The 23,737-nt window shown below is 41.8% G+C and overlaps 1 protein-coding gene across 1 annotated transcript in view; it reads right to left on the bottom strand.

The window, feature by feature from the left end:
- The window catches only part of TRIM8 (tripartite motif containing 8), a 93,078-nt gene that overhangs the window by 10,086 nt on the left and 59,255 nt on the right, over positions 1–23,737 (bottom strand). The window contains exons 2-3 of the mRNA XM_056529619.1: positions 13,429–13,524; positions 4,962–5,195 (exon numbers count right to left, since the gene is read on the bottom strand). Coding sequence (XP_056385594.1) covers positions 4,962–5,195; positions 13,429–13,524 — 330 coding nt within the window. The remainder of the gene's footprint in view (positions 1–4,961; positions 5,196–13,428; positions 13,525–23,737) is intronic.

The following is a 23,737-nucleotide window of genomic DNA, read 5'->3' as shown; positions in this document are numbered from 1 at the left end:
GCTCTTCTCAAATGAACAAAAAAAAACTATCATATAATAAATTATATAATTATGAACAGTCCTCAAGGGTGTATTTATAATAAAAAGAAGGAAAATAGAATAAAAAAATAGAAGGGAAAAAAGGGAAATGTATTCTTCTCAGTAAGGGACCTGCGAGGGTTGGCAATGCCCCCTCGTGACGTCACACCCACACCCCTCAATGCAAGTCTATGGGAGGGGGCGTGACGCCCCCTCCCATAGACTTGCATTGAGGGGGTGTGGCCGTGATGTCACGAGGGGGCGTGACCAACCCCCGCAGCGCAAAAACAGCATTCGGAACATTTAGTTCCACGCTGGCCAGTGGAGTACCCCTCAAAGGCTGGGTTCACACCACGTTTTGTACTTACGGTTCCCGTATACAGCTGGGGGGAGGGGGCGGGGCTTAATCGCAGCGCCCGCACTCAGCCGTATAGGGGAACCATATGTAATGCATGTCTATGAGCCGACCGGAGTGAACCGCAGCCTCCGGTCGGCTGAGTTTTCGGCCGTATGCGGTTTCCCGACCGTAGGCAAAAACGCGGTCGACCACATTTTTGCCTGCGGTCGGGAAACTGCATACGGCCGAAAACTCAGCTGACCGGAGGCTGCGGTTCATTCCGGTCGGCTCATAGACATGCATTAAATACGGTTCCCCTATACGGCTGAGTGCGGGTGCCGCGATTAAGCCCCCCCCCCTCCTCCTCCCAGCCGTATACGGGAACCGTAAGTACAAAACGTGGTGTGAACCCAGCCTAATACCTTTGTTTTGAGTCACACCGATACTGAACATATTCAGGAAATAAGACTACATTTGGTCCGCTTTTGACAGGCTGCCAATGTATAGCCTTAAAACTACCTTGAAATCTGATGTGAGCCTTATAGAAGTTTCCAATTTAGAACAATATATCTGACTTTTTTCAGAAAAACACCCAAACTCGCCATAGGTTTGTATTTAGTTGAGTTGGACTGTAGTGCCAGACAGAATCCCTGAACAGGTGTGGTTTTGTTTTTGAAAGAAAGCAACAATGTTATTCTAATTCTGAACTTTAAAACCCCCTTAAAATCACTTTCCTGGTGTCTAAACCATGAGTTGCTGAGACGTCCCTGGCAGCTTCACCCTGCCCTTTCAGCTTTGACCTCTCCGTATACCCAAACATGGAGAGATCTATCAATCAAAGTTGGTAGGGCAGGAAGAAGCTGCCAGGAACTGCCCTGATGACTCATGGCTCTGGCAGCATGAAATTTATGACCGGTTCCCTTTAAGTACCTTTCTGTTACTTGCTCTTTACAATGGTGCCACCAGGTCTGTTTTTACAGAAACCATGATGGATATGGCACTACACAAGAGATCTTAAAAAGATCTTAAAAGATCTCTTATCTTACAATCCGGGCTCAAGTCCTGTAGGAACTCATGGGAACGGAGTTCCTGCACATTTTCCACAGCAGGAACGCAGTTCCCATTAGCAGGAGTCCTGCAAGACCAGCCCTTAAAGGGGTACTCCTCCCCTAGACATCTTATGCCCTATCCAAAGTATAGGGGATAAGATGTCTGATCCCCAGCAGCAGGACCCCCGTGATCTCGGCTGCGGCACCCCAGACATCCGGTGCCCAGAGCGAGCGTCGCTCCGTTCTGGATGACTGGTGATGCGGGGCAGAGGCTCGTGACGTCACAGTAATGCCCCCTCAATACAAGTCTATCGGAGGGGGCGTGGCAGCCATCATGCCCCCTCCCATAGACTTGCATTGAGGGGTCGTGATGTCACGAGCCTCTAGCGCTGCACCCAATGCTCTAAACGAACGCCGGGTGCAGCAGGGAGAACGTGGGGGTACCAAGTGGCGGGACCCCCGGGATCAGGCATCTTATCTCCTATCCTTTGGATAGGGTATAAGATGTCTAGTACCCCTTTAAGTGGAAATTTCTGGTGAGTTCCCACACTTTTTTCCCCAAGACTTGACCCCTGCTTACAATGGTCCATTTTTTTTCCAGAACATGGAAATCTGAGGCAACCGAACCGGGCACAATATGGAGTCAGTGTTATTACATCCTTAAAGGGATACTCCACCTCTCCAAAGGATAGGGGATAAGATGTCTGATTGCAGGGGTCTGGCAGCTGGGTTCGGGCGGCCGTGGTGGTGATGCCACGTCCCCTCTGTTCATTTCTATGGGAGGGGGTGTAACGAGTGATCACAGCTGGCTGCTGGGATCCCCCTATGATCAGACGTCTTATCCCCTATCTTTTGGATAGGGGATAAGATGTCTAGGGGCAGAGAACCCTTTTAAAACACCAAAAATGTCTTACAAGGGCTGTCATATACTAATAAGGAAAGTAACAGACTATCTGTTTCGGGCTTGGAGGGGTAACTTGAACAATTTTTAAAGGCTGGCGGTTAGAGAAAACATTTCTCCTTCTGGGATCCATTACAGTTTTTGATAAAAAAGGACTTGAAATACAGTAAATGGGCCCTTAAGGAACAATGTATTATTCAAGCCTGTGAAGTTAGGGTTATTGCTTGTCATACCCATTTCACTAATACTCAATGATAATAACATATAATGACTGTTCTTTTCGTCCGCTCATTAGAAATGGGGGAAAAAATCCTGATTAAAAAGAGCTCTTCAAATGGAAATCTTGCTTTCTGCATAAAAAAACTGCATTTCTGAATTAATTCCAAAATTAATAAAGAATTTAATCGTACATTAAATCACTTTGTTAAATTACTGTTAATAAAAGGTATTATTATTGTTATTAAATTCTCAGGGAAAAAAAAGTAGCAGTTATGGTTTTACATTAATAAGAGCTTTCCTAAGTCATTAGTGGACATTAAAGAGCCAGTTGGCGTGTACAATGTGTTCTCGTAATATCGCTTCTGAACAACAAATATTGTACTGCAGATGCCAGGATAGAAAAGACCTAAAAAAAAATTAAAAAAAGGCACTCACAGATGAGAAAGACCCACCAAAACATATAAAGGGGTTCTCCCGTCTTATGGACATTATTTTTCATAGTTCTATGATAAAAGGTTATATACCGTACCTTTTAAGGGTGTATTCACACGTACAGTATCCTGTGTATATTTGATGCACAGGATTTGAAGCTGCAGATCTGATGCTGTCTTTAGTCTTTTAGTTTACACTGTAATCTGCAGCTTCAAACTCTACACATCAAATATGCGCAGGATACTGTACTTGTGAACAGACCCTGAAGGCTGAAATCCCGTGCAGACCTAGTTCTACTTTCATATAGCTAACTCAGTGTATCAGGTTGCAAAACAAGTAAAATGAAAACTTCATAATACACCTATAAGGGAATGTGTCATAAATAAATTACCTAATGTCTAAATATTTTTAAGAATTTTAGTTGATTTTTTCTACTTTTATATTGTACTCTCTATATTTTGAAGGAATCTTGAAATCTTGCATTTTTTTTTTTTTTTTACTCAGGCAGCTAAGCCAAAAAAACACTTCTGGTTCTGTAGAGAAAACTTTTTAGCCTCCTCCTTATAATCACAAATTGGATTGACACCAGTATATAGATAAGACAGGATCAGGCCATGCACAATACCTGAAGTCAGAGTTCAGCCTTTCCCCTCCTAGTAAAATGACATGTGCACAAGTCACAGTGCATGTCTAGAAAACTCTCCCATAGAAGTCAACAGGGCCTGCTTTAGTCGACTCTTTCTACGTCAATGTACCTGCTCTAAAATGCACATCTCCAAAGGCTGTTAAACAGAGTTTAGGCTGTTGTCTTGCAGCACTGGGGTCCAAGGTTCAAATCCCGCAACAGGACAACATCTGCAACAAGTTTGTATGTTCTCCAGTTTGTATGTGTTTGTGTGGGTTTTCTCTAGGTACTCCGGTTTCCTCCCACACTCAAAAAGTTTAAATTTTGATGACACATTCCCTTTAAGCCTCAGAGGCGAGGGTATATTTACAAATTAATGTACAAAAAATTTTCTGTTCAAACTTCTTATGTCTCCACTGATCAAACTTTATTTACACAAAACTGACAAGATAACCCAACCCACTTTATATACTCAATACAAGGCTTTCCAACAGTGTTTGCCAACCAACACAGCTCTAGCTGTTGCAAAACTACAACTCCCAGCTTGCCCGGACAGCCAAAGGCTGGGAATTGTAGTTTTGCAACAGCTTAAGGCATGCTGGTTGGGAAACACAGCTTTAAAAGGGTACTCCGCTCCTAGACATGTTATCCCCTAGCCAAAGGATACAGAATAACATGTCTGATCGCGGACGTCCGGCTGCTGGAACCCCCCGCGATCTCCAAGACGGCATTGCAACGTTTTGGTCACGGACGCCCCATTAATGTCTATGGGAGGGGGCGTGACGGCTAATACTTAGTCCTCACTCCCCCTCCCATTGACATGAACGTAAGAGGCGTGGGGTGACGTCACCAACACAGAAGCCCCAGGTTTTCTGTGACCATAACAACGCAGTGCCGTCCATTGGGACCCGGTGCGATCTAACATGTTGTCCCCTTGGGGCGGAGTGCCCCTTTAAAGGGTAGATTTGCACACCTGGGGTGGTAGGTCGCAAAGTGAAAGCAGCTCTAAACATCTGTTTGTATTGGGAAAACCAAGATATGTAGGGTTGGGTTCCAAAATTTAGTTTGGTACAAAATGCAGCTCTTTGTGATACAACGGTGTCCAGGTTGGGGCCCCTCCAAATGCTAGGAATGTCCTAATAGGACCAAACCCTTCAAAGACTTATGTAATGGTGGAGAACTTTTTTTTTTAAATAATTGAGTATTAGGCTGCGCCGGTATGCAAATTTGTGCAAGTTCTTAGAACAAAATTACCAACATGCCAGTCTCCTGCCCATAGCACAGGTAAAGTGTCAAATCTGAAACTCCGGACCCCTTGTAAAAGAACCCCACTAAGACAGATGCTATTTAACAGACCCCAATATGCCAGGTGCACCTCACCTTCATGAAGTTAATGTCCTCTGTTTTGTCGAACATGACCTGCACAGAGCTCAGGAGCTTTTTGGCCTCTTGCATCCGTTCATTCAGTTGCAGAACCTGGGCTGCATTCTCGTTGCAGAACTTGGCCTGGGCCTTATCCAAAATATCCATAGTCTTCCTCATGTCTTCATCCAGGATCTGGTGCAATCTCTCGTACTGCTGCCGAACCTCATCTTTAAGCTGGTTTACCTTCTCCTGAAGGAGAAAAAAGACCAAAAGCAACAGTCATTTACCTTTGAGTACACTGACCAAGCACTCAGCGGTATGCATTTTCTCAAATCAACTGGTGGCGGATAATGTAAAGTAACAGAGTTCATCCGCTCACCCCAATATGCCATAAGTCCGTGCTCGGATCGGTGTAAGGCTGCATTCACACCTCGTTTTTACTGTACGGGTGCCGGATCCGGCTGGGGGAGGGGAAAACTGGGCACTCCCGTACCCCAGCCGGACCAGTGCTGAAATCCATTTACTTTAATGAGCCGACCGGAGTCAAACGGTGACCCCGGTCGGCTCATTTTTGACCCGTATCCGGTTTTGAGACCGGACCTAAATCTGTAGTATACTACGGTTTTAGGCCCGGTCAGGAAACCGGATACGGGTCAAAAATGAGCCGGCCAGAGTCACCGTTTGACTCCGGTCGGCTCATTAAAGTAAATGGATTTCAGCGCTGGTCCGGCTGGGGTACGGGAGCGCCCGGTTTCCCCCCCCAGTCGGATTCTGGCAACCGTAGGCTAAAAACGAGGTGTGAATACAGCCTAACACGACATCAATGGAAATAGATAAGGGACAAAGGATGAATCCAGCGCAGACCTCATGCAATTCACTTCTTTATTAAAGCACCAACAGATACAGGATAAAAGTAACGCGTTTCAGCCAGGTAACCTAGCCTTACTGAGTAAGGCTAGGTTACCTGGCTGAAACTAGTTACTTTTATCCTGTATCTGTTGGTGCTTTAATAAAGAAGTGAATCGCATGAGGTCCGCGCTGGATTCATCCTTTGTTGCTTAACTGGTGCCGGATAATTATAAAGATTTGTAAATTACTTTTAAAAATGTTAATCCTTCCAGTACTTATCAGCTGCTGTATACTACAGAGGAAGTTGACCCCTCTGTCCATGTCAGGAACTGTACAGAGCAGGAGCAAATCCCCATGGGAAATCTGTTCTGCTTTGTAGGAATCTGTAAAATCCTTAGACTAGTGTTTCCCAACCAGGGTGCCTCCAGCTGTTGCAAAACTAAGCCAACAGCAAACGGCTGTCCGGACATGCTGGGAGTGGTAGTTTTGCAACAGCTGGAGGCACATTGGCTGATAAACACTGCCTTAGACCATCTGTGCATGACCTGGCCTGAGGTGTGGATTTTAAATCTGCAGCATGCCAATTTATGTTGTGGACATCCTGCAGATTTTTTGAGGAATTTCCCCATTGACTTCAACGGGGAAGTCACATTCTGCAATAAGCCCGCAATGGCTGCGGTTTTATAATACATATATACTTACTTTTTTAATACATATATACTTACTTACAATCAACAGCAAATCCATTCCTAAATCCACACGTTATCTACTGCTATGGATTTTGTTGTGGAAATGCTGCAGATTTTCTGCTTTGGAAGATATGCAGCATTTCGGTCCTGTAGGAACATGCCCTTAGTTCAACTTATCCGCAATATTACTGACAGGCCAACTTAAAACCACATGTGGGTTCTACTGGCCCCAATGCAGAACTGCGACACTGCTCGTATGTAGTCAAAGGTATAATAAGGATAGAAACCTGATTCCTAGGCCATAATCTAACCAGTAGTTGTTCCCCTTCCAGGTTATGTAACCTCTGCATAGGGTAATACTTAGTACAGTGTTTCCCAACCAGGGGGCCTCCAGCTGTTGTAAAACTACAACTCCTAGCATGCCCGGACAGCCAAAGGCTGTCCGGGCATGCTGGGAGTTGTAGTTTTGCAACAGCTGGAGGCACCCTGGTTGGGAAACACTGACTCAGTGACTCATCGATATGCTACTCTCTCAATGTTTGCGTGCGTTACCTTGCTTTATCTAGCTCACGTGTAATAACCTCATTTGCACAGGACTCCAGACAGGGCAATTTACTGGGAATAAAGTTTATGGTCATTGGCATCAAGAGAAGATAAATGCCCTAGTTTGTGAATACAGTCAGAAGTCACACCACCGGTGAAAATGGTGATAAACACCGATACACCAGAGTGACACCTGTTGTCTACTTGAACCTGTGTGCAATAAATAAAAAAAAAAAAAAAAAATGAAAAAAAAAATAAAATATGCAGGCCATATGCATCTGATACTGTAGAGGACACAATTGATTTATTCTGGCAGCTATCCCACAAGATGTCACCATTAAAGGGGTAGTCCGGTGGAAAACAATTTTTTTTATATCAACTGGCTCCAGAAAGTTAAACAGATTGGTAAATTACTTCTATTAAAAAATCCAGTACTTATCAGCTGCTGTATACTACAGAGGAAGTTGAGTTGTTCTTTTCTGTCTGACCACAGTGCTCTCTGCTGACACCTCTGTCCATGTCAGGAACTGTCCAGATTAGAAGCAAATCCCCATAGCAAACCTCTCCTGCTCCGGACAGTTCCTGACATGGACAGAGTTGTCAGCAGAGAGCACTTGTGGTCAGACAGAAAAGAAATTCAAAAAGAAAAGAACTTCCTCTGCAGTATACAGTAGCTGATAATCCTTCCAGTACTTAAGATTTTTAGTAATTTACAAATCTGTTTGACTTTCTGGCACCAGTTGATTTAAAAGAAAATGTTTTCCAGTGGAGTGCACCTTTAACCTCCCTGTGCTCCTATGGTGTCACCGATATGGGGCTCTAGTCCTTATGCCCCGATCTTCTTCAGGAAGAAGACCTGGGCCAAAAAATGGGAGACCAATTAGGAGGGCACTGGGGGAGTGACGGAAGGTTAAAGGGGTATTCGAGAAAAAAAACTTTTTTTTATATCAACTGGCTTCAGAAAGTTAAACAGATGTGTAAATTACTTCTATTAAAAAATCTTAATCCTTTCAATAATTATCAGCTGCTGAAGTTGAGTTGTTGTTTTCTGTCTGGCAACAGTGCTCTCTGCTGACATCTCTGCTTGTCTCGGGAACTGTACAGAGTAGAAGAGGTTTGCTATGGGGATTTGCTTCTAAACTGGGCAGTTCCCGAGACACGTGTCATCAGAGAGCACTTAGACGGAAAAGAACAACTCAACTTCAGCAGCTCATAAGTACTGAAAGGATTAAGATTTTTTTTTAATAGAAGTAATTTACAAATCTGTTTAACTTTCTGGAGCCAGTTGATATATAAAAAAAAGTTTTTTTTCCTGGATAACCCCTTTAAAGTTATATTTTAATGGCAGCAGCACAGAATAAATTACAAATCTGTCCAGAGTACTCCTTTAAGCTCCCACTGAGCCAATGCTATCGATTTGAGTCAAATCATGAGTTTGCAGACCTGTTGAAAACATTTCTGACAAGGGGTAATCTCATCACAGACATTCCTAAGAATTAGCCTCCAAACCTGAGAATATTAATGTTTTCAAATATATGTATTATTAAATTCATGGCTAACAAGTTATCCGCCAAAGCACAGCCACCCTCTGTCTGAATTAGCTGTCAGAGGTTCCGTCCACCAGCTGTACAGTTGTATGGGGGACGAGCACGCTCAGATCAGAAGGTCCTGTCTTCAGTGTTTATCAGTGTTTCCCAACCATGGTGCCTCCAGATGTTGCAAAACTACAACTCCCAGCATGCTCGGACAGCCTTTGGCTGTCCGAGCATGCTGGGAGTTTTAGTTTTGCAACAGCTGGAGGCGCCCTAGTTGGGAAACACTGGTGTATATGCTGCCCCCCCCTCTTGTTTCTCCTATACCGACAGGAGGGGCTGCAGTTTTATCTGAGCCCTTCTGAGGACTTCTTCTATCTTTTATATTATTAGATAACAATGACACTGCTGCCCTGCACGACTCTATAATGTGTGTTTTATTACTTTAGGCAGCTCGCACCATCTGCAGGATTTTATATATATATATATATATATATATATATATATATATATATATATATATATATATATAGTACAGACCAAAAGTTTGGACACACCTTCTCATTCAGAGTTTTCTTTATTTTCATGACTATGAAAATTGTAGATTCACACTGAAGGCATCAAAACTATGAATTAACACATGTGGAATTATATACATAACAAAAAAGTGTGAAAATACGTCATATTCTAGGCTCTAGCCACCTTTTGCTTTGATTACTGCTTTGCACACTCTTGGCATTCTTTTGATGAGCTTCAAGAGGTAGTCACCTGAAATGGTCTTCCAAGAGTTCCCAGAGATGCTTAGCACTTGTTGGCCCTTTCGCCTTCACTCTGCGGTCCAGCTCACCCCAAACCATCTCGATTGGGTTCAGGTCCGGTGACTGAGGAGGCCAGATCATCTGGCGCAGCACCCCATCACTCTCCTTCTTGGTCAAATAGCCCTTACACAGCCTGGAGGTGTGTTTGGGGTAATTGTCCTGTTGAAAAATAAATGATGGTCCAACTAAACGGAAACCGGATGGAATAGCATGCCGCTGCAAGATGCTGTGGAAGCCATGCTGGTTCAGTATGCCTTCAATTTTGAATAAATGCCCAACAGTGTCACCAGCAAAGCACCCCCACAACATCACACCTCCTCCTCCACACCAGCACACCTGTGAAGTGAAAACCATTTCAGGTAACTACCTCTTGAATCTCAACAAGAGAATGCCAAGAGTGTGCAAAGCAGTAATCAAAGCAAAAGGTGGCTACTTTGAAGAACCTGGAATATGACATATTTTTAGTTGTTTCACACTTTTTTGTTATGTCTATAATTCCACATGTGTTAATTCATAGTTTTGATGCCTACAGTGTGAATCTACAATTTTCATAGTCATGAAAATAAAGAAAACTCTGAATGAGAAGGTCTGTCCAAACTGTTGGTCTGTACTGTGTATATTTATATATATATATATATATATATATATATATATATATATATATATATATAGACAAAAGTATAAGTCAGCCAGCACTATTGATTCCAAACTATTATATGGACCTGGTTTACAGGTGCAAGCTGTGCAATATATATATATCTATATATATAGTCTCATGAACCTGTCTTTCTTCTCAAGAGTGCAGCCCATACTTTATTAATACATGGATCATTTTCTATATCTTATATCTGATATGATAGTATCCTAGGAAGTATGTACTGTAATAAAGTGTGGGTTATATTCCAGAAAAATAAATGGGAATATAGCTAGGATATCTCTGTCTGTCTGTATGGGTGGGGTTTGTATACTTAATTTGGCCACTTATAAAATAATCATGAGATTACCCAAATTATAGGATACACATTCTAAAACTCAAATGCCCCCATGAAAAGAAATGATAGAATAACTATCATTAGTATAACATGATTTTAGTCAATACTGTACAAAGCTATAAAACCACGGATGAATGAATAGTTATGTTACTGTAGTGGGATTTTTTGGGTAATCGCGTTATCTTACAGTGTTCTACACCCTCATGCTTCAATCACCACTCTGAATGCTAAAATTGTAATGGGATGTACATCACAAAACGGGAGCTCCCCATAAGCTCACACCATATAACCCCATTAGAGCCCCTTTTAAAGGGGTTATCCACCATAAGGTGATTTTAGTTCTTACCTGACAGACAGTAATGGACATGCTTAGGAAGGATCTGCGCTTGTCTTGGAGCTAAATAGCTATGTTGTGAGATTACCATAACGCTGAGGCTATATTTTTATGAACTGGCTATTTCCTGTTGGAGTTTCCTAGTTTCTACCCTTAAACTACAAGTCCCATGATTCTTTGTTTGTAAGTGTGAGTTCACTTTTCTCCCTCCCACAAATCAGCCACCCCACCCATTGAAGAACAAATGAGCTGCAAAAGACCATTGTTTTCTAACCAGGCTGCCTCCAGCTTTTGTAAAAATACAATTCCCTGCAGAATTATCTACCTCCCACCCAGCGGTCGCTCCACCTATTAAAGCAGACAGGCTCCTTTGAACACCTGACTAGTGATGTAATGTCCTGGACCACACAGCAACCTGGGAAAACCTGAGACGACACTCATTTTGTATACTGTTAAAAATAAACTTTGGGGCAAAATTTGAGAAGACTTGGGAGACCAACATGAAATACTGGTACAGACACTATATTATGAACAACACTATCTTTACAGCCCCTGTAGCATAGTCATGCGCATCAAATCTGCGCAGAATACTGTACATCTGAATAGACCCTTAAGCTAGATTGTGGTCTGTGAATGGACCCTCATGTCCACTGATGGATTGGCAGGGTAACCTACAAGTTACATTTTCCTGGGCTATAACTTCAGCTTCTGAACAGACACTGCAAACACTTTGCGGTATTAGTGCCAGCCATTGCAATCACCTCATTGAGCCAGTGACAGCTTAAATTAATTGCCTTTCCCCAATTCGCATTCATTTAAATAGCAAATTTGCTGATGCCCCATTTCTGTTCCTAGAGATAATAGTCTGCCGCACTAAACTGCTGTCAAATCACAAATGATAATGAAGGATGATGATCTAAACAATAGAAATAATAAGGGTATTGCTCAAATAAAAGGATAATAAATGGAGGATTCAGCTTCAAGATTTGGGCTTTTATGTGAATATAGGGGTGGCTTAGGAGGCAGGACATGTAAGTCTGGTCATTGCGGGCAAAGTTCTGGAATATGGATTTATGGGGTAAATCAGATGTACATAAAAAAGGAAGGCACAGCACCATATACAATGAGATTTGTCAAAAGGAAGGCCATTTCTGCTTCTCCTCCTAATGAACAAACTGTGGGGTAAGTATTAAGAAGAATTTTTTCAGACATCTTTTGTACAAAAAATAATTGTTTGTTGCCAGATTTACGGTACAAAAGATGGGCAAAAAATGGTTGTCTTTTTCCAGTTACTGAGTTCAATGGAATTAAGCTGGTAATGCACACATTATATAATTAAAGACAACTTTATTGTAAGCAAAAATGGCTGCAAAATATAAATAAATAAAAAGCCATATTTTTTGGGGATAAAAAGACAGGACCATAAACTTTGTGTGAACATTGCCACAGGATTTGGGAATGAGTGCCCGATCCCATAGAGTCCGTTCTCTTTGTTATGAATGGAGAGGCGAGTTGCGCATGCGAGCCACCATTCCATTTACTGTCTGTCGAGGATAGGCAAGTACAATGTTCGTTACCTTCAACAAATCCCAGAGAGAATGAATGAAATGACGGTACACATGCGCAACTTACCTTTTCATATTCATATCAATGACCCGATGCCCAGTTTTGGACTTAAATATGGTCTCAGTGGTTGGAGCCCAAATTAACTATTCTCTGGATAGGGGATAAGGAAATTTAACTTGGAATACTCCTTTAAGAACTAAAAGTTCTTCAGTTCCCTATAACTATTATATTACCTGATTCGTCTTATATTAAAGTATTAGTGTCAGACATTCTTACTGACTAGTTTACATTTCTTGTCACTTTAAAGGGGTTATCCACCACGTGGTGATTTTAGTACATACCTGGCAGACAGTAATGGACATGCTTAGGAAGGATCTGCACTTATCTTGGGGATAAATGGCTATGTTGTGAGATTACCATAACACTGTGGCTAGCTTTTTGTGAACTGGTATTTCCTGTTTGACTTTTATTTTTTTGCCTACAAATCCCATAATTCCATTTTCCTCCCTCCCACACATCAGCCACCCCACCCATTGAAACATAAATGAGCTGCATCCATTCAAAAGACCTGTGGTTTTCAATCAGGGTGCCTACAGCTGTTGCATTAGTTGTAGATTGATCTCTCTCCCACCAAGTGATCCCTCCACCCATTGAAGCAGACAGGCTCCCTGTCATCAGCTGACTAGTGAGTCAGGTCTCAGCCGCATTGCAACCTGGGAAAAATCTGAGACAACAGTCATTTTGTAAGCTGTTAAAAATAAATATTAGGGTGAAAATCACAGAAGAATTGTGAGAAAACCGTCACACACAGGTACAGACACTATATTATGAACTACACTAACTTTACAGCCCCTGTAGCAAAGTCAAATAAAAAAAAAATCCTGGAATACCCCTTTAAGGCAGTGTTTGCCAACCAGTGTGCCTCCAGGTGTTGCAGAACTTCAACTCCCAGCATGCCTGGACAGCCGCCGGCTGTCCAGGTATGCTTGGAGTTGTAGTTTTGCAACAGCTGGAGGTAAACTTGTTGGGAAACACTGCCCTAAGTCTATGTTTACACGCACATTTTTTTTACTTCTTTTTTGGGGACCGTAAATGCCCTTAGACATTTTATGACTCAAAAATGGGCAACAATTGGCCATTTTTATCATTTACTACTCACCTCCACTAATCTCTTGTCAGATTCCAGTTTGTACAGCTGATCCTCTATATCCTGCTCCCGCTCCTCCAGGCGATCTTGCTGTTTCATGAGCATTTTCTGCAAAGCAAAAATAACAAATATTAATAAAGTAATAGAAAAGGAGTTCATCACTTACTCAGGCGCTAAGCAAAGAATTAACGTACAAACCATACCACAGTTTTACCTCAAAACATATAGAGATAGATTTCTATAGCTGTGGCTTACGTGAAACTAATGCCCAACCATGTGAGTCACAATGACAGGTTAAATATGGGGGCAGACTCGAGAAGCCGTTAAGCCACAAACTGACTAGCTAAAACATGGTCCTATGGAAAGGTTATATAAGAAAAGGGTGTGGACTTCTAAAGTGGATACTTCATTCGCTATTACCAGAAAATAGTCCTATAACTGATAACAACTCATAGCAAAACTGACACATAGACCTAAAACAGGAAACTTTTTTTATCCTTAAACTAGCATTAACATTGGTTAAAGGGGTGCTCCCGTGGAAAACTTTTTTTTTTTTTAAATAAACTGGTGCCAGAAAGTTAAAAAGATTTGTAAATCACTTCTATTTAAAAAAAATCTTAATCCTTCCAATACCTTTTAGGGGCTGTATACTAAAGAGAAATCCAAAAAAGAAATGCATTTCCTCTGATGTCATGTCCACAGTGCTCTCTGCTGACCTCTCTGTCCATTTTAGGAACTGTCCAGAGCAGCATATGTTTGCTATGATGATTTTATCCTGCTCTGGACAGTTCCTAAAATGGACAGCAGAGGTCAGCAGAGAGCACTGTGGTCATGACATCAGAGGAAATGCATTTCTTTTTGGGATTTCTCTTTAGTATACAGCCCCTAAAAAGTACTGGAAGGATTAAGATTTTTTAATAGAAGTGATTTACAAATCTGTTTAACTTTCTGGCACCAGTTGATTTAAAAAAAAAAAGTTTTCCACGGGAGTACCCCTTTAAAGCAGAAACTGCGGAGCCATAATTTTGTTACATGGTCACCAAGGCTTTACAAGAAAGCAGAGACCCTTCAACCTTTTCCTCCTCCAAGGCTCTTGAAGGCATTGCATTGCTGTGGCAGTCACCTATCATACAGCTAAAGCGATGATAGACAACTATAAAGGGAGCGTTATTTTGTAATTGTGTCTTTAATACAAGGGATTATTTTAATATAAAAGATATCAAAGCAAATCCAAGAACCTGAGTACATACACCATTACCTTCCCCTCCAACCAAGAAGGCTCCTGCAAGGGTCCAAGATTATTTTCCACCCTTTGACAAAGCTTAGGGACAACCCAAACAGCTCCTGGCTTCCACCCCAGTGTCCATGAAGGGGTTCAAAATACTAGTTGGCCTCTCTTTTCGGAGAGCTGGGGTTGCAGAGAGGTAGGTTGCTTTAATGGGAATCAGTGCCCTTCCTGATCTGCATCTAAGGCAACTCTCTAGCCAACTACCATAGGAAAATAACCCCAAAACAGATGTCTATAGATTGCTTCTACCATTTGGAGGGGATGGTATTCTTCCTTCTAAAGGAGAGCTGATTTGCATGGTTTTTGAAGAAAGTTTTCTATGGAAAAAACTAACCTCCTTATTGTATCAATTGTACTAACATGACCATGAATGTGCATACTTTTCACATGGCTGAAAAGAAGCCTTCATACACAACCGGGACTCTTTATTCAAAATTGGTACCCCCAGAGAAGAGAACTATACAAAACAATAATAAAAAAACTAAAAAAAACTTTTGAAGCACAGCAGTTTCATACAACCAAGACTGACAATCCATCTGGCACTGCTGATATCACTTCCTTGTTCCTGTAAATCTTAATCCTTCTGTATAGATAAAGGTATGTACACCAACACTCACATACATACTTTGCTTTGGAGGAGGGCAAGGATTTCAAATAAGCTCCAGACACAACTCATCACCTTTATTTGTTTTGGTTCCCATTTAATTTGGCTTAAGGCATGACTGGTCACCATAACGTGTAGGCCTCGGTTATAGTTCAGGATCAGCTCCAGCAAAAGTCTGTTATAGCATAGCAACCACAACAGATTTTGAGGAGATCTGCAAAAACATTGTTAGGGTTAACCTTTCAGGCTGATCCAAACTACTCCGGATGTTACTCTCTTGAAGGCAGCGCAAGGCCTAACATCAATAGGAAGAATGGGGGGAGGACAGGACGGGGAGGAAGATGAAAAAACAAGCCACCAAACACCAGTTTTGAGAACTTTACTAAAGAATAAAAATGATCTAGCTTCAAGTAAAGCTGAAGCAATTGGAACTGAATTATAGGTTGTTGCGAAATGTTAATTCTTGTCAAATTAATTTATGTTATGAATTATAAAGTGCACTTCCACAATACAGTCTGAAATCTGGAAAGAGAGCATCTTAAAAGTGGCCTCCTAAATATGATCTCCGAAAGCATAAACGGATTTTTCCAAAATAAAAAGTTATTGCCTTTTCACAGGATAGGAGATAACTAGCTGATCATTGGGGGCCTGACTGCTGGGACCCCCAAGGGAGGTGGTCTAGAGGGAATAGAGTGGCAGCACACATGCTCACTCATCACTCAATTGACTCTCTATGGGACTTCAGCTTTGTACTTGACTAGGTTAGGAAGTCAAAGGAGAAGGCTGGATAGGTTATAACTTTATTCTTGGTTTAACTCCTTCAAAGGATAGGTGATAAATGTCTGATTGTTGTTGGGCCACATCTGGGACCTCCATTAATCAAGAGAAAGAGACACCCAACCCCCCCCCCTCCTCCCCCAGTTCCTCCTCACTGCTCTCGTGAGTTTGAAAACAGTGCCAGTCAGGCATGCCCCATGCTGTTCCAGTCAATGCTAATGTAGCTGAAAGAAACAGTTATGTGTTTTAGTGATCAGTGGGGTTCCTCTATGGATGCCTTAGGTACACTGGACTCTATGGAAATTCCCAATATGCAGAGAAGCTTCATAGTTGAGAAGTAAAAAGCATTGCCCTACCCTGTACCCATATTCCCTGGGGACAAAATTTTAACAGGTTTTACATTAGAAAGCATGACTCCTAACCTCATGTTATTTTGGTCTGCTGTAGAACCCAAAAATGTTGTCTGTACACTTAAAGGGGCACTCCGCTCCTAGACATCTTTTCCCCTATCCAAAGGATATCTGATCGCGGGGGTCCCCAGCGATCTCAGCTGGTAAACCTTACCAGCGTGCTGGGCTTTTCTTTTTGTAGCCCAAAGATGGTATACAGTATCTAATATGTGTAAAAGATACAAAATCTATAAACTTTATTATAATAAACCATTTCTGATTCTATCACTTTAGTATGCAATGAAATCATTATTATAATGTAATTAGTTGAAATGTGAAAAATATTAACACCACACATTCTCTATTTCTTCCCCGAGACACCGAAATAACTTAAGGGGTTATCCACCATCAAGTGATTTTAGTACGTACCTGCCAGCAAGTAATGGACATGCTTAAGAAGGATCTGCGCTTGTCTTGGGGCTAAATGGCTATGTTGTGAGATTACCATAACACTGTGGCTAGCTTTTTGTGAAATGGCTATTTCCTATTGGAGTTCCCTTTTCCAACTACAAGTCCTATGATTCCTTGTTTGTAAGTGTGAGGTCACTTTTCTCCCTCCCACACATCAGCCACCCCACCCATTGAAGCACAAATGAGCTGCATTCCATGCAAAAGTGTTTCCAGTGTTTTCTAACCAGGGTGCCTCCAGTTGTTGCAAAAAATACAATTACAGCAGTTGGTTGATCCACCCATAGAAACAGGACAGGCTCCCTGTTATCACCTGACAAGTGATGTAATGTCTCGGGCCGCACTTCAACCTGGGAAAACCTGAGATGAAACTAATTTTGTATGCTGTTAAAAATTAATTTGGGGGCAAAAATCACTGAATAATTGCGAGACCATCATCACACACACATACAGACACTATATTAGGAACTACACTAACTTTACAGCCCATGTAGCATAGTCACATGAAAAAAAAAACCTGGAATACCCCTTTAAGAACCACAGAATAAGACAATGCGAAGCCATTCAGTCCAGTATAGAAGCCTTGCAGGACCTCATATAAACCCAAGTAAGATGTGATCCTAGGAACAACAGAATATTTTTCGATTACATTTTCTGGAATAATTAGGGGCCAGCAGCAAGGTTTCGGGGGCTAAGGCCACCTGGCTTCTGAGTAACTTAATATTTCCTTAAACTTAATTATTCTTCAGTGTATTAGAAAAGAGCGCAGAATAAGTAATGAGAAATACTATTTTCTAGAATAGGTACTGATAGGCTTATTAAAAAAATAACATAAAAGTAACCTGAAGGCATAAGAGTAACTCAATTATTCTGCACATAACTGACTAATAATAAAACAGTGAGCACATCCGCCCACAAAATGCCCAGCATCATGCAATTCTAGTTTTGAACGTGGGAGGGGGATCACCAGAAATCCGATGATATACCCAGCATTAAATAAGTCATACGCTGAGTAGGTGTGTGCCTTGTGGTATTCAAATGTGCCTAAAATAACAGTCAAGATGTTAGTACCCCGAAACAAAACCAGTGAGAGAGGAATACTGAGCACTGTATATACTGCAATAATATCTATAAGCATCTATATTCCTAGGGATCTTTAATAGTTGCCAGATATAGTTTAGATAGAAGTTAAAGGGGTATTCCAGGCCAAAACTTTTTTTTATATATCAACTGGCTCCGGAAAGATAAACAGATTTGTAAATTACTTCTATTAAAAAATCTTAATCCTTCCAATAGTTATTAGCTTCTGAAGTTGGGTTTTTGTTTTCTGTCTAACTGGTCTCTGATGACTCACGTCCCAGGAGCTGTGCAGTTCCTATGGGGATATTCTCCCATCATGCACAGCTCCCGGGACGTGACATCATCATTGAGCAGTTAGACAGAAAACTTCAGAAGCTAATAACTATTGGAAGGATTAAGATTTTTTATTAGAAGTAATTTACAAATCTGTTTAACCTTCCGGAGCCAGTTGATATATTTAAAAAAAAGGTTTTGCCTGGAATACCCCTTTAATAAAACTCACTTGTAAAATGTAAAAACAAAGTAACCCCTCCCCCCCAATAAAAAAAAAATAATTGTACAATCTGCTATTAAGACTTTCAATTTTTCTTAGTATTTCCTAGTTTTTTCGGCTAAAGCTGACCATACACAGGACTTTGATTGGTAACAACATGGCCCATGAAAGTCCTATAGGGATCAGTGCCAAAAAACTAATATGTTGGTTCGTTAAAGGAAAGTAAATAATAAATAAACAAATAAAAAAAAAGGACACGTGCCACCATACCCTAAAACAGTGTTTTCCACACAGTAGGTCTTCAGCTGTTGCAACACTACAACTCCCTGCATGTCCGGACAGCCGTTGGCTGTCAGGCCATGCTGGGAGTTGTAGTTTTGCAACAGCTGGAGACACACTGTTTGGAGAACATTGCCCTAAAATTTGTATTTGCGGCAGATTTTAACAGCAGATTTGAAAATTCGAGTTGTACAAACCTCATCCACATTTCTACGTTAAAATACAAGCATGCCTCGAATTTCCACCATGGTTTTCAATATTTAACATGTAGCAAAAATGAAAGTCGTGACAAGTCATTTCTTGCTACTATTCCTGATTGATATGTTGGACTAAAAAAAATATCAGTATGTTCTCTATTGCTTTTTTTTAAAACTGTTTTGTGATATACTAACCCGATAAATGAGCGTTTACTATACTATTACACTATATAGTTAATACATATTATAACTATTAATCCCACATATTTTGTGACATCCTCATTTTAGTGCAAATGGGGGATCTTTCATAAGGAACCCCAACATTATTTTATGAAATTAAAGGGGTTATCCACCATAAGGTGATTTTATTACGTACCTGGCAGACAGTAATGGACATGCTTAGGAAGGATCTGCGCTTATCTTGGGGCTAAATGGCTATGTTGTGAGATTACCATAACACTGTGGCAAGCTTTTTTTGAACTGGTATTTCCTGTTTGACTTTTCTTTTTTTGACTACAAATCCCACAATTCCATTTTCCTCCCTCACACACATCAGCCACCCCACCCATTGAAACATAAATGAGCTGCATCCATTCAAAAGACCTGTGGTTTTCAATCAGGGTGCCTACAGCTGTTGCATTAGTTGCAGATTGATCTCTCTCCCACCAAGCGATCGCTCCACCCATTGAAGCAGACAGGCTCCCTGTCATCAGCTGACTAGTGAGTCAGGACTCGGCCGCATTGCAAGCTGGAAGAATCCTGAGACAACAGTCATTTTGTATGCTAATAAAAATAAATATTGGAGTGAAAATCACAGAAGAATTGTGAGAAAACCGTCACACACAGGTACAGACACTATATTATGAACTACACTAACTTTACAGCACCTGTAGTATAGTCAAATAAAAAAAATCCTGGAATACCCCTTTAAAAGACTGGAAAGAATCTCTCTTATTAAAAACGCAGTATAAACAAAGTACATGTAAGGAATTCCAATTCCAGGACCCATTATAATAAAAAAACAAAAACAAAACTTGAGTCTGGTTGCTATGGGCAACTGCGCCACTGTTCCTCTGCACAAGTTTTGCTTCAGGGACGCACATGAGTGTGCTAATGCATTATGGCCACATTCACACAGCGTAAACTTTGCAGAAAACATGGGCAGACATTCCGCAAATAGCGGAGCTAGGGCCATTTCCTTAGACAGCAATGCATTTTCGAATGGATTTCGCTGAAAGAATTGACACGTCAATTCTTTAGGAGGAGGCCGGAATAGGGATTTCAGCAGCAGACCTATTTGCCGTGGAAATTTGGCCATGTACACGGTGCAGCAGAATTTAGGGTTCGTTCACACGCTCTTTGTATTTGCGGGTTTTCCGCTACGTATTTGAAAGGGGCGGGCTCTTCTCAGCTGTCCATAGCAGATTGTCCGCAGTGGAATTTACGCTGCGGAAAATCCGCCGCAGTCCCTACTGACTTCAATGGGGCTTGTGGCGGATTTTCAACAGCGTAATTTCCTGAAAATCTGCTGCGGATAGCGGAGTAGAGCCCGCACCCTTTCAAATACGCAGCGGAAAACCCGCAAAAACAAAGAGCCAGTGAACACACCCTAAAAGAAATGGGATTCTGCTGCAACAAAATTTCCGTGCAGAATTTTTCTGCCACATTCTGCTCGGAAACATGCGGGTACATGGCCTATAGGTAAAAACAAAAGAAAAGAAATCCCTTACTGAGGTGAGGCAAAAAATGTAAAGTAAAAAAAATGATTTAAACGAAAAAGGTCTGATGAAAAAAAGACATTAAACGGTCTATACATTATATCAGAAAAATAACTACCCATATTAGGTATCCACATTTAAAGGATGAATATCACAAACAAAAACTTATCCCCACGATCTCCTTGTTTGGAGCCCCGGGTCTCCAGGAAAGGAGCAGGTCACGACCCCGGCCCGAAAAGGAGGCCGATGCGCCCCCCCCATATAGCTCTATGGGAGAGCCGAAGATTGGCAAATGGCTCTCCCATAGAGCTATATAGAGGGGGCGTGGCGGCCTCCGCTTTGGGCAGGTTCGTGACGTGCTCCTTTCCTGAAGACCCGGGGCTCCAAACAAGAGATCTTGGGGGGCCTCAGTGCTCATACCCCCCATGATCTAAAACTTAGGGGATAAGTTTTTGTTCGTGATACTTGTCCTTTAATCCCCAACTAATTTAACAGGCTATTTTGAGAATAGGGGATAAAATATTTTTGCCCGGAATACCCCTTTAAACTCATAGATTCTTCCATTAGAGGTCGAATTATTTGTAACTAGGAGAGAATATCTACCGTACCATAGTGCCTAGGACTATGTAGTGCAGAGCAGTAGATACTATATGTGCCTCCATACAAGCTCTGTGCATGAGGCCTTCAGCTACAAAGGTCAGCGGGGCAACCGAGGGGAATTTTACATTTGGCTGGCAGGCTATTATCGGAATGCTCCTGCTTTCCAGTACATTCTTTATGCACGGCTCCAAGGTGGAGCTTCTACGTTTGCCTAAAAGCCATTTTAAGATTTCATGCTTCATAGTATGTGTACAATTACTTCAAGGCACAAAACACCGGCTGATAGCTGGAAAACAAACAAACACTCCCCCATAGAATGTGGAATGCGCGATTTTCGCACAGAAATTCTTATTTCTCCAAACTACTTAAAGCTAAAGGGCTTCCCGTCACAGAAATGGGCAATATCTACTCAACCATTCATCAAATACTTTGTAACAGCTCAGTATGCCAATAAATAATTCAGCTGAATATCTTTGCATTAATATTCAATTGCATATTTAAGACACTATAGAATATTTAATAGAATCAATCATATACACGGAATGGGCAATATTCTCATAATAGAAAGTGACGCTTTATTACTTTTTGTCTAATAAAAAATGAATTTATGTATTGGAAGGATGAGTAATGTAATGTTAGAAAGCTCAGATAACAAGCAATGTAACGTGAACGAACCTCAGCGAGCTGTATATGATGTTCGCTTTAATGGTGTAATCTCCGTCGTACTAATGGGAAACACACAGGTTAATTATTGTACTTGAAGAAAATCTGGGTTTAGTTCTTGCATCTTCCCATTAGTTTATTCTGTCAAGTGCCTTAGGTCACGTAACCAAGCAACTAGAGACACCCTTTCTGGGTGACTACCATTTTAGTACATGTAGCTACATGTACTAAAATGGCAACGGGTTCTATCTGCTATACAACAGTCTGCATTTTAGGTTCTTTCCAGTCAAGGAATTCTAAGAATAGTGCCCACTAAAAATATCAATAAGACCTGAACCAATAAAATACCAATAAGACCTGAACCAATAAAATACCAATAAGAACTGAACCAATAAAATACCAATAAGACCTGAATACGGATCTAAATAAAGTAAGGCACTCACTTAGGCCCTATTCACATTTGCGATAGGGATTTCAGTTGTGGTAGTTGAACAACGAAAATAACAGTGGACCCAGTATGTGCTTGACTCCACTGATACCTGACTGACCTCACTGACTTTAAGAGGGTATGTCAGGTTTTCATCATGGTGTCCAATATTTTACTATATGGAATTACCCTGCATGAACTACCGTATTTTTCACCCTATAGGACGCACCGGCATATAAGGTGCACCCAAATTTAAAGGTGCAAAATCTAGAAAAAAAAGATTCTGAACCCAACAGTGATCTTTAACCTGCGGACCTCCAGATGTTGCAAAACTACAACCCCCAGCATGCCCGGACAGTCGTTGGCTGTCCGGGCATGCTGGGAGTTGTAGTTTGGCAACATCTGGAGGTCTGTAGGTTGAAGATCACTGGTATAGGAGGTAATACTCACGTGTCCCCGCCGTTCCGGACCCGTCACCGCAGCCCTGGATGTTGCTCCATCGCGGTCGCCGCGTCCCCGTGGTGTCCCCGACGCTCCGGACGTCTTCTTCCCCGGGATCCACGCTCTCCGTCATCACGTCGCTACGCACGCCGCTCCTATTGGATGACGAGACGGCGGTCCCGAACAGCCCAACTGAGCAGCCGGGTTAGTGTCACTTTCGCTTCAGACGCGGCGGTCAGCTTTGATCGCCGAGTCTGAAGGGTTAATACAGGGGGATCACAGAGATCGGTGATGTCCTGTATTAGCCGCGGGTCCCGGCCGTTGATGGCCGCAGAGACCGCCGCAATAGGTGTGTGTATTCGCCGTATAAGACGCACCAACTTTTCCCCCCCAGTTTTGGGGAAGAAAAAGTGCGTCTTATACGGCGAAAAATACCGTAACTTATCTGACATTTTTTATGGTATGTGGGATGGAGGCTCCTAAGGGTCACATGGGACTTCTATGGGATTCCGCACTCCCATTCATACTTCCGCATGCGGATTCCGCACAGATTCTGCACCTATTCCGCCCAAAATCCGCACAAGCCAGAAACCACCCAAATGAAGGTGGAAGTGGAATTGGTGTGGATTTGCAGAAATTCTGCCGTGGGAATAGACCCTCACAGAAACACTGACACTGATGTGAACAGTTACATAGCTAATGATGGAAATGGTGACTAAATGTTATTCTGCATGAGCTCAGACTGGCATGAAGATTAAAATAAAATAAAAAAAGCACCTTACATACTTTAACCGATTTTCCATTGTATCCCGGCGGGGGAGTAGAGCAGATGAGTGTACCTTTTCTCTTATTATTTTACCAGGCTGAGTCAATGCCGGACAATTTTGTGACACTGGG

The sequence above is a fragment of the Hyla sarda genome, chromosome 7 (assembly GCF_029499605.1).
Source record: "Hyla sarda isolate aHylSar1 chromosome 7, aHylSar1.hap1, whole genome shotgun sequence".
Classification (NCBI taxonomy): domain Eukaryota; kingdom Metazoa; phylum Chordata; class Amphibia; order Anura; family Hylidae; genus Hyla; species Hyla sarda.
This window is presented reverse-complemented; position numbering and strand designations above follow the sequence as displayed.